Below are 12,625 nucleotides of genomic sequence, written 5' to 3' on the forward strand. Positions count from 1 at the left end.
CGCTTGTGATTGGAGGGTCCGGGGCCTCCGGGCCCTCTCGGGGCGGGGCATCCGGGGCCGGGAAGCCCGCCGGCGGCGCTGAGCGGAAGCCGGAAGTCCGCGCCGAGGCCCTGCCCTCCCGCGTGCTGCCCCTCTCCCCCGGCCCCGGCCCGCCGCCTCCGGAGCCCGCGCGGTGCTGGCGCCTCCCAGGTAGGTCGGGGCCGGGCGCCCCTCCCCCACGCGCCCCGGCTATTGGCTCCCACCCGACCTCGGGCAGGTGTGCCCGGAGCCGCGCCCCCGCCTCCTCCAATCACGGCCCAGACCTCCAGCGCCCCCCCCCCCCCCCCCCCCCCCGGCCTGAGCCTTTGTCCCGGGAGGCCCCCGCCGGCCCCGAGCGGCCTTCGGGCCCAGCCCGCGCCCCGGGCCCCAGCCCCCGGCGTGTGGCCCCGGCTCCAGGGTGTACCCAGCCCTCGGGGGGCCTCCTTGGACTTCCCCGGCCCCAGTGCCCGCCCGGAGCCCCCTGCGCCCGCGCCCCAGACCCTCCCTCCCGGAGCCTCCCCGGCCTGGAGGAGGGGCGGCGCGTGTTCGCGGGGGGTGGGCAGCGGCCCGGCCTGGTGCCATGCCAGCCGGGCATCAGGGCCCCTCCGCCTCCCGGATCGGGGGAGGGAGGGAGGAAGGTTGGCTTCGCCGCCGCGCGTGGAGGCCGCGCCGGGGCAGGGCCCGGTGGCCCTCGGGTGGGACCTCGCCTCGGAAAGCGCTCGATCCAGTCTGCTGCCCGCTCTGCCCTTGGCACCCTGCTCCCTCCCTGGCTGGGCCCTAGAGGCCCGAGACCTGCCCGAGCAGGGCCAAATCTGCGGCCAGAATAAGAAATGAGGCCAGGCGGTTTTATTACGAAGTTCCAAAACCAGCTCACCAGAGTCTGAGTCCAAAGGGAGGCGTCCCGGACTAAGGGTGGGCGCAGAGTGACCCGGGAGGGACAGAAAGGGGGCACTTGCTCCTCATTATCCTGAAGGCGCAGAGTTTAAACTTTCCTGGCCTAGATGTGACCTCTACTCGTAGAAGCTTTGCTTGTTCCATTTCTGAGCCCGCAGAGTACAGGACATGCAGGGCCCCAAGGTAGAGAGGAACTTAACCTAACGAGTCACTGCTTTGCTGCCTTCACAGGGAGCCTGGATTCAGAGGGAATGGCCCCAGGGAGCCTCAGCCCCCCACCTCAGGTGAGTGCAGCCTTTCTTCAGATTAAACCAACAGAAGAAACCCAATCCACTTCTAAGGACATAAGAGATGGTCTAGGAAGCTTGGCAATGCCTTCTTTATGGATCACCTCTTTATCAAAAAGTAATCATGAAATACACTGCCCTGCTCCTTTCTTCTGTGGTTTAAACTGATTTATGGGGCCCTTTGAATTCTTGAGTGCTGAGCCCTAACTCCCAAAATTGGTGCCCTCCCTGTTTTTAAATTTTTCCTTATTACAGCTAGCTTTCAAGGAGCACTTCATGCACAAATCTGTTATGTTCCAGGGAATCTTTACTCTCTTTATGACTGCCTAACATAATGGAGTGTCTGTCTGTCACTCTCTCTTTCTCTGTCACACACACACACACACACACACACACACACACACTACTCTCTCTCTCTCTCTCTCTCTCTCTCTCTCACATCCTCATCTCCCCCCCTTCTTTGTTTCTTTGGCCATATTCTTCTTATATCAATTGAAAGTCCATGAAAACCTTTCACAAAAAAAGAACCCAGAAGGCAAAACCAGCTTTTGTCCTTTTTGTATTTGACCTCAGAGAAGAAATTGTGGCTCCAGGTGCTGCTCCTGTCCTTGTGCCTCACTATACAACAAGCCCTCTCCTTTCTCCCTTTTTTTTTTTTAAGGTTTTTGCAAGGCAAATGGGGTTAAGTGGCTTGCCCAAGGCCACACAGCTAGGTCTTTATTAAGTGTCTGAGATCAGATTTGAACCCAGGTACTCCTGACTCCAAGGCAGGTGCTTTTATCCACTACGTCACCTAGCCGCCCCTCTCCTTTCTCTTTTTTGTCATTTCTTTTTTAAAAATATAATATTTTGTTTTTTCCCAATTATGTGTTGAAACAGTTTTTAAATATTTATTTTGTTTTGAGTTCCATAGTCTTTCCCTCCCTCCCTCCTCTCTACCCTCTCTTGAATTGATGAGCAATCTGATATAGCTTAGATATGTGCAATCATTTAAAAATTTCCATATCAGTCATTTTGTGTTTTTGTCTTCCCTCTTGTCATTTCTTATAACACAATACTATTCCATCATAATCCTATGCCATAGATTTTCTGCTATTCCCCAATTTCTGGGTCTTCTCATTTCCCAATTCTTAGCCACCACAGAAAGAGCTTCAATACATAACTTATTCTCTCAAAGTCATTCTTAAAACAATATTGGTTTTATGGAACCAATATAAACACTAACAAAATGCCTTCGGGGGGATGGGAGGAGGAAAGCAAGAATGGGGGGAAAATTGTAAAAGTCAAAATAAAATCTTTCTTTGGAAAAAAAAAAGAATGAGCTCGAGAAGATGACATCATTCTAGGATCATTGCCAAGAAAGTGATTCCCATAAGGGATCATGAAGACTCATACATGATTGAAAACAAATAAACAGCAAAGAATTAGCTAATCCTCATTTTTTTTGCAAGAATTCACATAAAGAGCAGGAATGAACTAGGTGACCTTGATATCCTGTCTCACTATAATTCAGTGATTCTAAAAATCTACTCACGTTCTGTAGGAAAAAAAAAATAAGTCTTTGAAAACAAAAAAAAACCAATATTGATTTTAACTGTATCCAGTGTCTTCTTGATTAAGTTAGACCTCATCACTTCACATAGCACAGTTGTATTCCATCACAATTCATATACTGCAGCTTCTTCAACTGTTCTTCAGTTGATGAACTCCCATCAAATCCTATCTTATCAGCTCTCCATCCCCAACTGCTTTTTCTGTATTAAATTCTTCCTTCATGCTCTATTTTAATAAAATAATTTCTCCTTTATATCTTTTCCTACCCCATATTGGTTTTTAGAATAATCTCATCATGTATAACTCAGCTACAATCTTTGTTTCACACTACCATAGTAATGATAACACTTTTTTTAAAGATTTTATTTATTTTGAGTTTTAAAATTTTTCCCCTAATTTTATTTCCCTACCCCCACCCCCACAGAAAACAATTTGTCAGGTTTTACATTGTTTCCATGGTATACATTGGTCCAAATTGAATGTGATGAGAGAGAAATCTTAAGGAAGAAACATAAAGTATAAGAGATAACAAGATCAGACAGTAAGATAATTGATAACACTTTTAAAAACACCAATACTAATAAAAATTACTAATATTAACATTTTCTTCTATCACAAGTAAACAGTTTGATATTAATCAGTACCTTATAATAAGTCCTCAATGATTTCCTGATATTAGTTCGGGGTCTCTTTTGTCAAATTTTCTATTGAGATGTTGTTTTCTTGTTACAAATATTTAAATTTATCTCAGTTCATCAAATTCACATTTTTTTCCCATTCAGGATGATATTCAACTTTGCTGGATAAGTTATTCTTGGAGATATCCCTAACTCCTTCCTTCATTGAAATATAATGTTCTAAAACCTATGATGTGTCACTATAGAAGCTGCTAAGTCTTGCCCTCATTATTTTTCAATATTAGGAACAACATTATTTCAGTTTTTTTTTCCCTTGGTGATTCAAATACTTCTTTTTCACCTGGAAATTTTGAAACTTGACTCTGCTAATTTTGGAAATATGCTTCCTAGAATCTTTTTCAGGTGGAATCAGTTTATTTTTCTACATTATCCTCTTGTTCGAGAACTTTAGGGCAATTTTCCTTAATTGTTTCTTGTAATAATGTATCCAGGTTCTTTTTTTTAATAATAACTTTTAGGTCAATCAGACAATTCCTATACAGACTCTTCTTGATCTGTTCTCCACATCATTTGATTTTCTAATGAGATGTTTCAGATTCTCTTCTAATAATTTGACTATTTTATAATTTTTCATTGCTTTTGATTTTTTTCCAGTTTCCCTTGATTCTTATTTGACATTTGAATTCCTTCTTATTTTTGTCCTAAAAATGTTCCTTTTCTTCTTGAAATTGGTTATACTTATTCAAATTTTTTTATAATTTTCCTCATACTGATATAATTTTTGAAATCCTTTTTATTTTCTTCCAAGATTTCTTTTGGAGCACTGGTCCATTTGACATTAGTCTCTAGCGAATCAGTGGCCTTTTGTACCTCACTATCTTCTTCTGAATATGATTCCAAGTCTCTTTATACCAATGTATCAAGAAATAGCCAGGATCTTAATTCTTTGCTTATGGATTTTTTATCTTTAATTTCCCTTATTTATTTTTAGCAGCTTAATATCATAATTAATCATGTTTTTATCTTGAATTGTGGGTAATGTTGTCCTCTCCCTCAAGTGTTTACTAAATTCTATCTAGGGACTCAATTTCAGAGGCTCCTCTCTTCCTTTCCTTTGCCCCAGCCATGTTGTCCCAAAATCTTCTTACTCCTTGTGGTACTGTTCCTCCTTACCCATACCCACAGCCAGAGTTGTGTCTGGTCAGCACTGCTAGCCATGCCTTCCAGACAAAGGCTGGAATCCTTCAGTGATCCTCTACTCATCATCTGCTTTAGATGAAAGATTGTGAGACAAAACTTGCTGTGGTGAAACTTCTTAAGGCCTTCACTGTTTCCCTCAGGGTCTCCTGTTTCAAGATATCTGCACTTTAGTCAGACCAAACCTCATCTCCTGCCATCTTTTCTAAATTTTCTCAAGTTGTGCTCCTAGGACATTGCTTTGCCCCTTTATTTCTGCTGCTTTATGTTCATTTCAGGGTGATGTTTTTTTTTCATTTTGTAGAGAAAATCTGGAGAGTCTGGAAATTTCTGATTTATATCAGTGACCTTCCAGAACACATTTCCTATCTGGTTTGATAAGGAAAAAATTTTGCAACACCCTTCCTTTTTTTGCTCTACAGATTCACTTACCTGTTCACTGGGAGAACACAAACTTTCTCCCTAATGCCCCAGGGAAACACCTTTCATTGTAAGGCTCTTCTCAGTTTTATTTCAACTGATCACATAAAATACTTACGTCAAAATTCTATCAGTCTCTTAATGACTGTGAGTTCTAGAGCTGACTCGATGAGCCTCATATAGGGTATCACCTCTGGGCAAATCCCTTTCTCCTGATATTGGGCTGAGCTATTTAAATCTGAGTAGTCTTTCAACTCTGTGTCTGATGACTTTTAATGGTCTAGGAGTTGGTGACTTTCAAGGATGTGGCTGTGGATTTCACCCAGGAGGAGTGGAGCCTCTTGGACCATCCTCAGAAGCAGTTGTATAAGGAGGTCATGCTGGAGAATGCCCAGAACCTGATCTCCGTGGGTAAGAACACTTCCCCTGGTGACACTGAGTCTGAAACATGTGAATATCCTCATTCCCTACTGTGGAGGGTTTGGGAGCATTGATCAAATTTGAGAGAGAAAAGAGTAGAATGCTCAGAGACTGAGTCCTCAGGAGGAAGGTTTTCCTGGAAAATAATCTTGAACTGTGACATAGGAACCTAAGGATCTCCTTTGTTGCTCTTGAAACTCTCTCTTCCCAATTCTAAGTAGTTTCAGGTCAAAGATAAATCATTGTGGTAGCATCTCTGATGTGAAACCAACTTCAGAGGTTATTCAACTTGACCTCTATCAGGACATGAGTTCTGCCTGCCAAACCTTTTCAGGAAGCTCTTTGTTGAAACCCTTCCTCATTGGGATTAGTCTAATATTTGGAATATTCTTCCTTTCCAAAAACTTCAGTTTGTAGCTTCAGGACCCTAGTTGTCCCTAGTTTAGCTAATTTGTCCGTAATATTCCCTCATGACCTTAAATACTATCACAGATGGCAGAAAAGGAAGGGAAGAGAGTAAGCATTTGTTTTCACCTGTAATTTTCCAGGGTCTATGCCAAGTGCTTTCTCTACCATATGTCACCTCATCCTTTTTTTTTTTAAGTTTTTGCAAGGCAATGGGGCTAAGTGACTTGCCCAAGGCCATACAGTTAGGTAATTATTAAGTCGCTGACATCAGATTTGAACTCAAGTCCTCCTGACTCCAGGACTGGTGTTCTATCCACTATATCACTTCATCCTGATAGTAACCTTCTAAGTTAGGTTCATATTATTATCTTTAATTGATAGCTAAGGAAACTGAGGCATCTGGAGGTTAGGTGGCTCACAGCTAGTAACTGCCTGAGGCTACAGTTAGCCTCTGGCATTCCTCATTCTTTACCCAGGGCTCTCTTCACTGCACTATCAGATGCCTCTTACTTCTAGAAAATCCTTCTTTGAAAAAGTTGCACCAAAACCACATTTTCTGATTCCAGTGAGGTTCCATGATGTTCTCTCAGCTCTCCTCAGAACTCAAGAACTAAATATTCTGAAACTGTTTTTCAAGAGACCTGGGAGTCACCCTATGTTACTTTCTTGCCTCCTCATGGCATTGCCAGGAATAGCAGACTGTCTAAGAAATGGAATTGGAGCAAGTAGCATTTCTTGAGTTTGCAGTAGGAAAATCTCATCTGAAGAGGCAAAGACTCCCCAGCAGAATAGTAGTCAACAGGGCAGAACCTGCTTCCTTTAGGTCCCTATTTCTGGGATTTGAGGCTGATCTTGCACAATAACCCTTTTCCCTCAGTTTTAGAATTAGGTGTTTCTACTAGAATGAATCTTAACAAGATTTGGGGAGTGGGGAAGAAAGTTGGTCATTTTTCAGAACTGTAATTCCTATTAAAGGAGTGATTCTCAAAATGCAGCAACTCTACATTTACACCCCATTCTAAAAGTAAAACTAAATTCCAGGTTTCTTTCCTAACCAATTTTCCTTTGCAGGGTTTCTACTTACCAAACACGATATGATCTCTTATTTTCACCAAAAGGAATCTCCATTAATAGTGGAACAAGAAGACCTAAGGATCTGCTGTCCAGGTGAGTGAGGTGAAAGCAGGTAGAGGGGAGCTCTGATCCAAGAAGCTTCTGTATGTTATCATGAACCAAGTGTCAGAATTGGGTTATGATGGCCTGCCTTGGAATTCTTTTTCAGATTATTTCTAATTTTTTTTTTTTTTTAGGATTTTGCAAGGCAATGGGGTTAAGTGACTTGCCCAAGGCCACACAGCTAGGTAATTATTTAAATGTCAGAGGCCAGATTTTAACTCAAGGATTCCTGATTTCCAGGGCTGGTGCTCTATCCACTGTACCACCTAGCCCGCCCCCTCAGCTTATTTCTTAGCAGTACCTTCCTGGATTTGTCTTGTACCACTGAGTCTCAGTTTCTCATTATACAATCAAGTTGAATTCCTAGGCCTTTTAGCTCCTTCTAGGAATCAATCTAGGATTCTAAAGATGGCCTTATTTGGTATTTGTGGGTATGGAACTTTTTCTTTTTCTTTTTTTTCTTTTTTTTTTGTTCTTGCAGGTCAATGGGGTTAAGTAACTAACCCAAGGTCACAAAGCTAGGTAATTATTAAATGTCTGAGCCTGAATTTGAACTCAAGTCCACCTGACTCCGGGGCTGGTGCTCTGTCCCCTGCATCGAGTAGCTGCCTGAGGCGTTCTAGACCTTCTACAAGTCAACTAACAGCTAAGTGCCAGCTATGGTCCAGATCTCATGTAAAGCTCCAGGCATATAAATAGATGCAGGGGACTTTACATGCTTACATGGAATTCATAGTCTGTTGAGGGCAGAGAAAAGGCATAAAAGTCTTAGAAACCTATTGTGGACACGCTAAATTGGAGCTTGAAAAGAGAAAATAAGTTTTGTAGTCCGGTAGGGTTAAGTGACTTGACCAAAGTCAGATACTTAGTGTAGATCCAGTGTTTGAGGTCAGATTTGAACTCAGATCCTCCTGCCTGCAGAATCCACTACATCATCTGGGTACCCCTATGCCATAAGTTTAAGTAGGATTAGTAAAGGCTTATTGTGGAAAGTGGTCTGCAGGTGGGTCACTAGGAAAATCAAGAAGAGCATTCTAGACAACTGGAATGGCCAAGGAAACTCACGGGAGTCCTGAAGTGGAATATTTCATTCCCAGAACTAGAAGGAGAACCATACTATTGAATTGTAGCATATCTGGGGGAAATAGGGTGCAAGAAGACTGGAAAAATAGAAGGGTTGGTGATGAAGTGCTTAATAATGCTAGATAGGGTTTTATATTTGATCCTTTACCTGGCAGCCACTGTTGAATTGACAGTGACATGATCAAGAGAGGGCTTTGGAAAGAATATGAAAACTTGGTAGAGGAGTGATTTGCCTGGGGGCAGTTGCACCAACCATCAGGATCTCATAATATCTAAGCTCAGAGGTTGAATAGGGTCTGAAATAGAGAAAGTGTTGACAGAGAAATGGATGTGAAAGAAAGCAGAAAGGCAGAATCAATCAGACTTTGCAGATGTGACTCAGGAGTCAGGATGTGTGAGAGCTGATGATTGGTGCATAGCATTCCATTTGGGCAAAGAATAGTAGGAGTAACATGAAGAGAGGGAGTAATGTCACTAACCTAGAGAAGGGAGTATGAAGAAAAGGGAGAGATTAACAGTGTCAAAACCTGCAGAGAAAGGGGTGGCTAGGTGGCACAGTGGATAAAGCACCAGCCCTGGAGTCAGGAGTACCTGGGTTCAAATCTGGGCTCAGACACTTAATAATTACCTAGCTGTGTGGCTTTGGGCAAGCCACTTAACCCCATTTGCCTTGCAAAATCCTAAAAACAAATAAACAAACAAACAAAAAACAACTGCAGAGAAGTCAAGAAGTATTAGAATTAGGAATGGCCATTGAATTTTAGCAGTTTTGAGAATATTGGTAATTTTTGAGAGATGTGTTTCTGTCAAACGATGAAATTGGGAGCTATTACAGGGAGTTTTTTTCCTTTATTTTCTTTGACTATTGTAATTACTGAAATTGAATATAAAGAATAAATGAAGAAAGATTCTATTTACAAAGAGCTGATATATACAAATACAAATTCAATTATTTTACATAGATGTAGGGCAGTTGGAGGGTTGGAATGAGATTATGTACACAAGTAAAGAGAATTTTTTTAGGTAACAAAAGAATAATCTTTTCATCCAAAATAGAGGTCAAAACTAAGAAGCTATATCTTTTATGGGAGACTTTAAAAAAAAAAATTTAATTTAAGTTAATGGGGTTAAGTGACTTGCCCAAAGTCACATAGTATCTGAGATTGGATTTGAACTCAGGTCCTCCTGACTCCAGGGCCTGTACTCTATTACCTTATTTCTACATGTATAAGACACTACCATGTATAAGATGCACCTTAATTTGGGAGACCAAAATTTGAAAAAAAAAAAATGTATTACATAAAGTTATTGAACTAAAGTTTTATTCATCATGAAATTCAAGGACCTTCTGCTCAGAGCTTTCAGAATGCCTGTTACATGGATGCATGCTCAGTCCATTCCTTTTCATGAACCTGGAGCACTAATTGTATCCTCCTTTGAAATTAGTAACTTCTTGTTCATCAGCAATTCTTGCCTCCTGCTGAACCATCTTTGTGGACACAGGAATTCCAGTGACACTCTGCTCTTCAATCCAGATCTTCAGTTCCCTCTTGAACTCAGGCCATTGGGCTGCCTAGCCTCTCATGGCCTTGGCTGCCTAGCCTCTCATGGCCTTCTTCTGCCAGGGCGTTTTCAGTTGGGTTTCTTCTTCTTCCCGTAATCAGTCTCAGAATGTTTTCTCAGTTTGAGGAGGATCAAACTGATGTTTAGCAGCATGATTTCCATTCCCTTTTTCAAACTGGATCACTTTGAACTTGAATTCAACACTATGGAAAAGCTTTTCTGAGCCATTTCTGGGCAGAACATGGCAAAATAGCACCTAATATACTGGTAACAAATGCAAAACAATGAGTGCAAAGACAAGTGTGGAAAAGTGGGAAATAGAAGTAAAAATGTCGAAAACCACTGTATAAGACTCTCCCAATTTGTAGACTCCAAATTTTTTGAAAAAGAATGCATCTTATACGTGGGGAAATAATGTAAATGTGATGACCAGGGATATTACATCATGCATACAAGTAAGGTGGATCATAAAATAATTTGAAAATGTATTTATTATATGTTCATCAAATGACATTGTGTCTATGAAGAAAGAAACAATGAAAGGGCAAAGGAAAGACTGAAATTGGAGATAGTTTTTTTTGAAGTATTGTAAAATCAACATACCCATCCACAGGGCTTGTGTTGTAGAGTCAGTTGCTGGGATGTGGAGTCACGAGGCTATTCTGAGCTCATGGCCTTAGTTATGAATGGCATAAAAATGCTCATATCATCTGATATATTGTCAGTATCCACTGATTGTGTGGCCAGCACATTGTAAATAAAATCATTGTTTCGATATGAGCTATAGGCTTTCAAAAAGTTCTGCCCGTGAAATATTGAAAATTCCTTTTCTTTACCTGAGGAAATAAAAAGTAATTGAATTTAGGTTCTGTGAGTGCTGGGAAGGGGATACATATATATGGTTGGGTGAATGTTATAAATTTCTGTGTGTATTTTTTTCTTTCAGAAAAAATGATCACACTTGAAATGAAGACTTTGGGACAGCAGAGCCTTTCTGTGGAAGAAACTCACAAGCAAAGAATAAATAACAGTCCTTGTAACTTCACCTGGAGCGAATTTTGTGGTACATATGAGAGAATCCAAACTAGAGAAACATCTTATGAATGGAATCAATGTGGCGAGGCTTTTACTTTGACGAACTGTCTTACTGGAGAGAAACTTTATGAATGTAGTCAGTGTGGAAAGACTTTTAATTGGAGGACCCGTCTTACTGAACATCAGAGAATTCACACTGGAGAGAAACCTTATGTATGTAATCAATGTCGAAAGGCTTTTAAATGTAAGCTCAGTCTTATTACACATGAGAGAATCCATGCTGGAGAGAAACCTTATGAATGCAATCAATGTGGAAAAACTTTTACATGGAAGCATAGTCTTGCAACACATGAAAGAAGTCACACTGGAATGAAACTTTATGAATGTAATCAATGTGGAAAGACTTTTAAATGGAAGTTTAGTCTTACTACACATGAGAGAACCCACACTGGAGAGAAACCTTATGAATGTAATCAATGTGGAAGAACTTTTACATGGAAGCGCAGTCTTGCTACACATGAAAGCAGCCACACTGGAGTGAAACCTTATGAATGCCATCAATGTAGCAAGGCTTTTATATGCAAGCGTAGTCTTGCTACACATGAAAGAAGCCACACTGGAGTGAAACCTTATGAATGTAATCAATGTGGGAAGACTTTTATATGGAAGTTCAGTCTTACTACACATGAGAGAAGCCACAGTGGAGAGAAACCTTATGAGTGTAATCAATGTGGAAAGACTTTTAAATGGAAACTCAGTCTTACTACACATGAGAAAAACCACACTGGAGTGAAACCTTATGAATGTAATCAATGTGGAAAGACTTTTGCATTGAAGGGTAATCTTACTACACATGAGAGGAGCCACACTGGAGAGAAGCCTTATGAATGTAATCAATGTGGAAAGACTTTTAAATGGAAATTCAGTCTTCATATACATGAGAGAAGCCACACTGGAGAGAAACCTTATGAATGTAATCAATGTGGAAAGACTTTTAAATGGAAGTTTGGTCTTACTACACATAAGAGAAGCCACACTGCAGAGAAACCTTATGAATGTAATCAATGTGGAAAGAATTTTAAATGTAAGCTTGGTCTTACTACACATGAGAGAATCCATACTGGAGTGACACCTTACAAATGTAATCAATGTGGAAAGACTTTTACGTGGAAGAGTAGTCTTGCGATACATGAAATAAGTCACACTGGAGTGAAACCTTATGAATGTAATCGATGTGGAAAGACTTTTAAATGGAAGCTCAGTCTTACTACACATGAGAGAAGCCACACTAGAGAGAAACCTTATGAATGTAATCAATGTAGAAAGGCTTTTAAATGTAAGCTCAGTCTTACTACTCATGAGAGAAGTCACACTGGAGTGAAACCTTATGAATGTAATCACTGTGGAAAGGCTTTTAATTGGAAAAACAGTCTTACTAAACATCAAAGAATCCACACTTTAGAAAAACATTAAGTATTTAATCAATGTAGAAAGGCTTTTATTGGAGTTACATTCTTGCTGTGCATCAGAACAATGTTATAGATTAAAAACAAACAAAATTGCCAAATAATATGATTTCTGTTCAGTGAATTTCTGAATTATCTTAGTCATCACTTCCTCCAGTTGTCACTTTGACATTTTACACTGATTGCATTCAGAGTAAGATAAAGAATTTTGATCCAATGACCTTTCATTCCTGTTCTTACAATTCCTCATTGTGTCATACTAATGCCCAATTTTATATGTATTTTGTCTTAACATGTGGAAGAACACAACTGACTGGGAATCACTTAGTCCATTCTGTTCTTGATTTCCACTTATAAAGAGTATATAACATCCTAGATTTTCCAAGAACTCTTTCCTTACAACTCCTCAAAGCAGAGGTTTCATTACTTTCAGGTAGATTAGTGCTGTAGTTTTGGGAGGTGATGG

The 12,625-nt window shown here is 40.7% G+C and overlaps 1 protein-coding gene and 1 pseudogene across 1 annotated transcript in view; one reads left to right on the forward strand and one right to left on the reverse strand.

Annotated features, from left to right (window-relative positions):
• Window positions 1-12,625, reverse strand: part of LOC141499640 (vomeronasal type-2 receptor 26-like) — an 841,716-nt pseudogene that overhangs the window by 99,160 nt on the left and 729,931 nt on the right.
• Window positions 362-12,625, forward strand: part of LOC141497217 (uncharacterized) — a 39,840-nt gene continuing 27,576 nt past the window's right edge. Inside the window, 4 exon segments of the mRNA XM_074199865.1 lie at window positions 362-1,196; window positions 5,293-5,419; window positions 6,908-7,003; window positions 10,605-12,161. Coding sequence (XP_074055966.1) covers window positions 1,164-1,196; window positions 5,293-5,419; window positions 6,908-7,003; window positions 10,605-12,161 — 1,813 coding nt within the window. The 5' untranslated portion in view covers window positions 362-1,163.

The sequence above is a fragment of the Macrotis lagotis genome, chromosome X (assembly GCF_037893015.1).
Source record: "Macrotis lagotis isolate mMagLag1 chromosome X, bilby.v1.9.chrom.fasta, whole genome shotgun sequence".
Taxonomy (NCBI): Eukaryota; Metazoa; Chordata; class Mammalia; order Peramelemorphia; family Peramelidae; genus Macrotis; species Macrotis lagotis.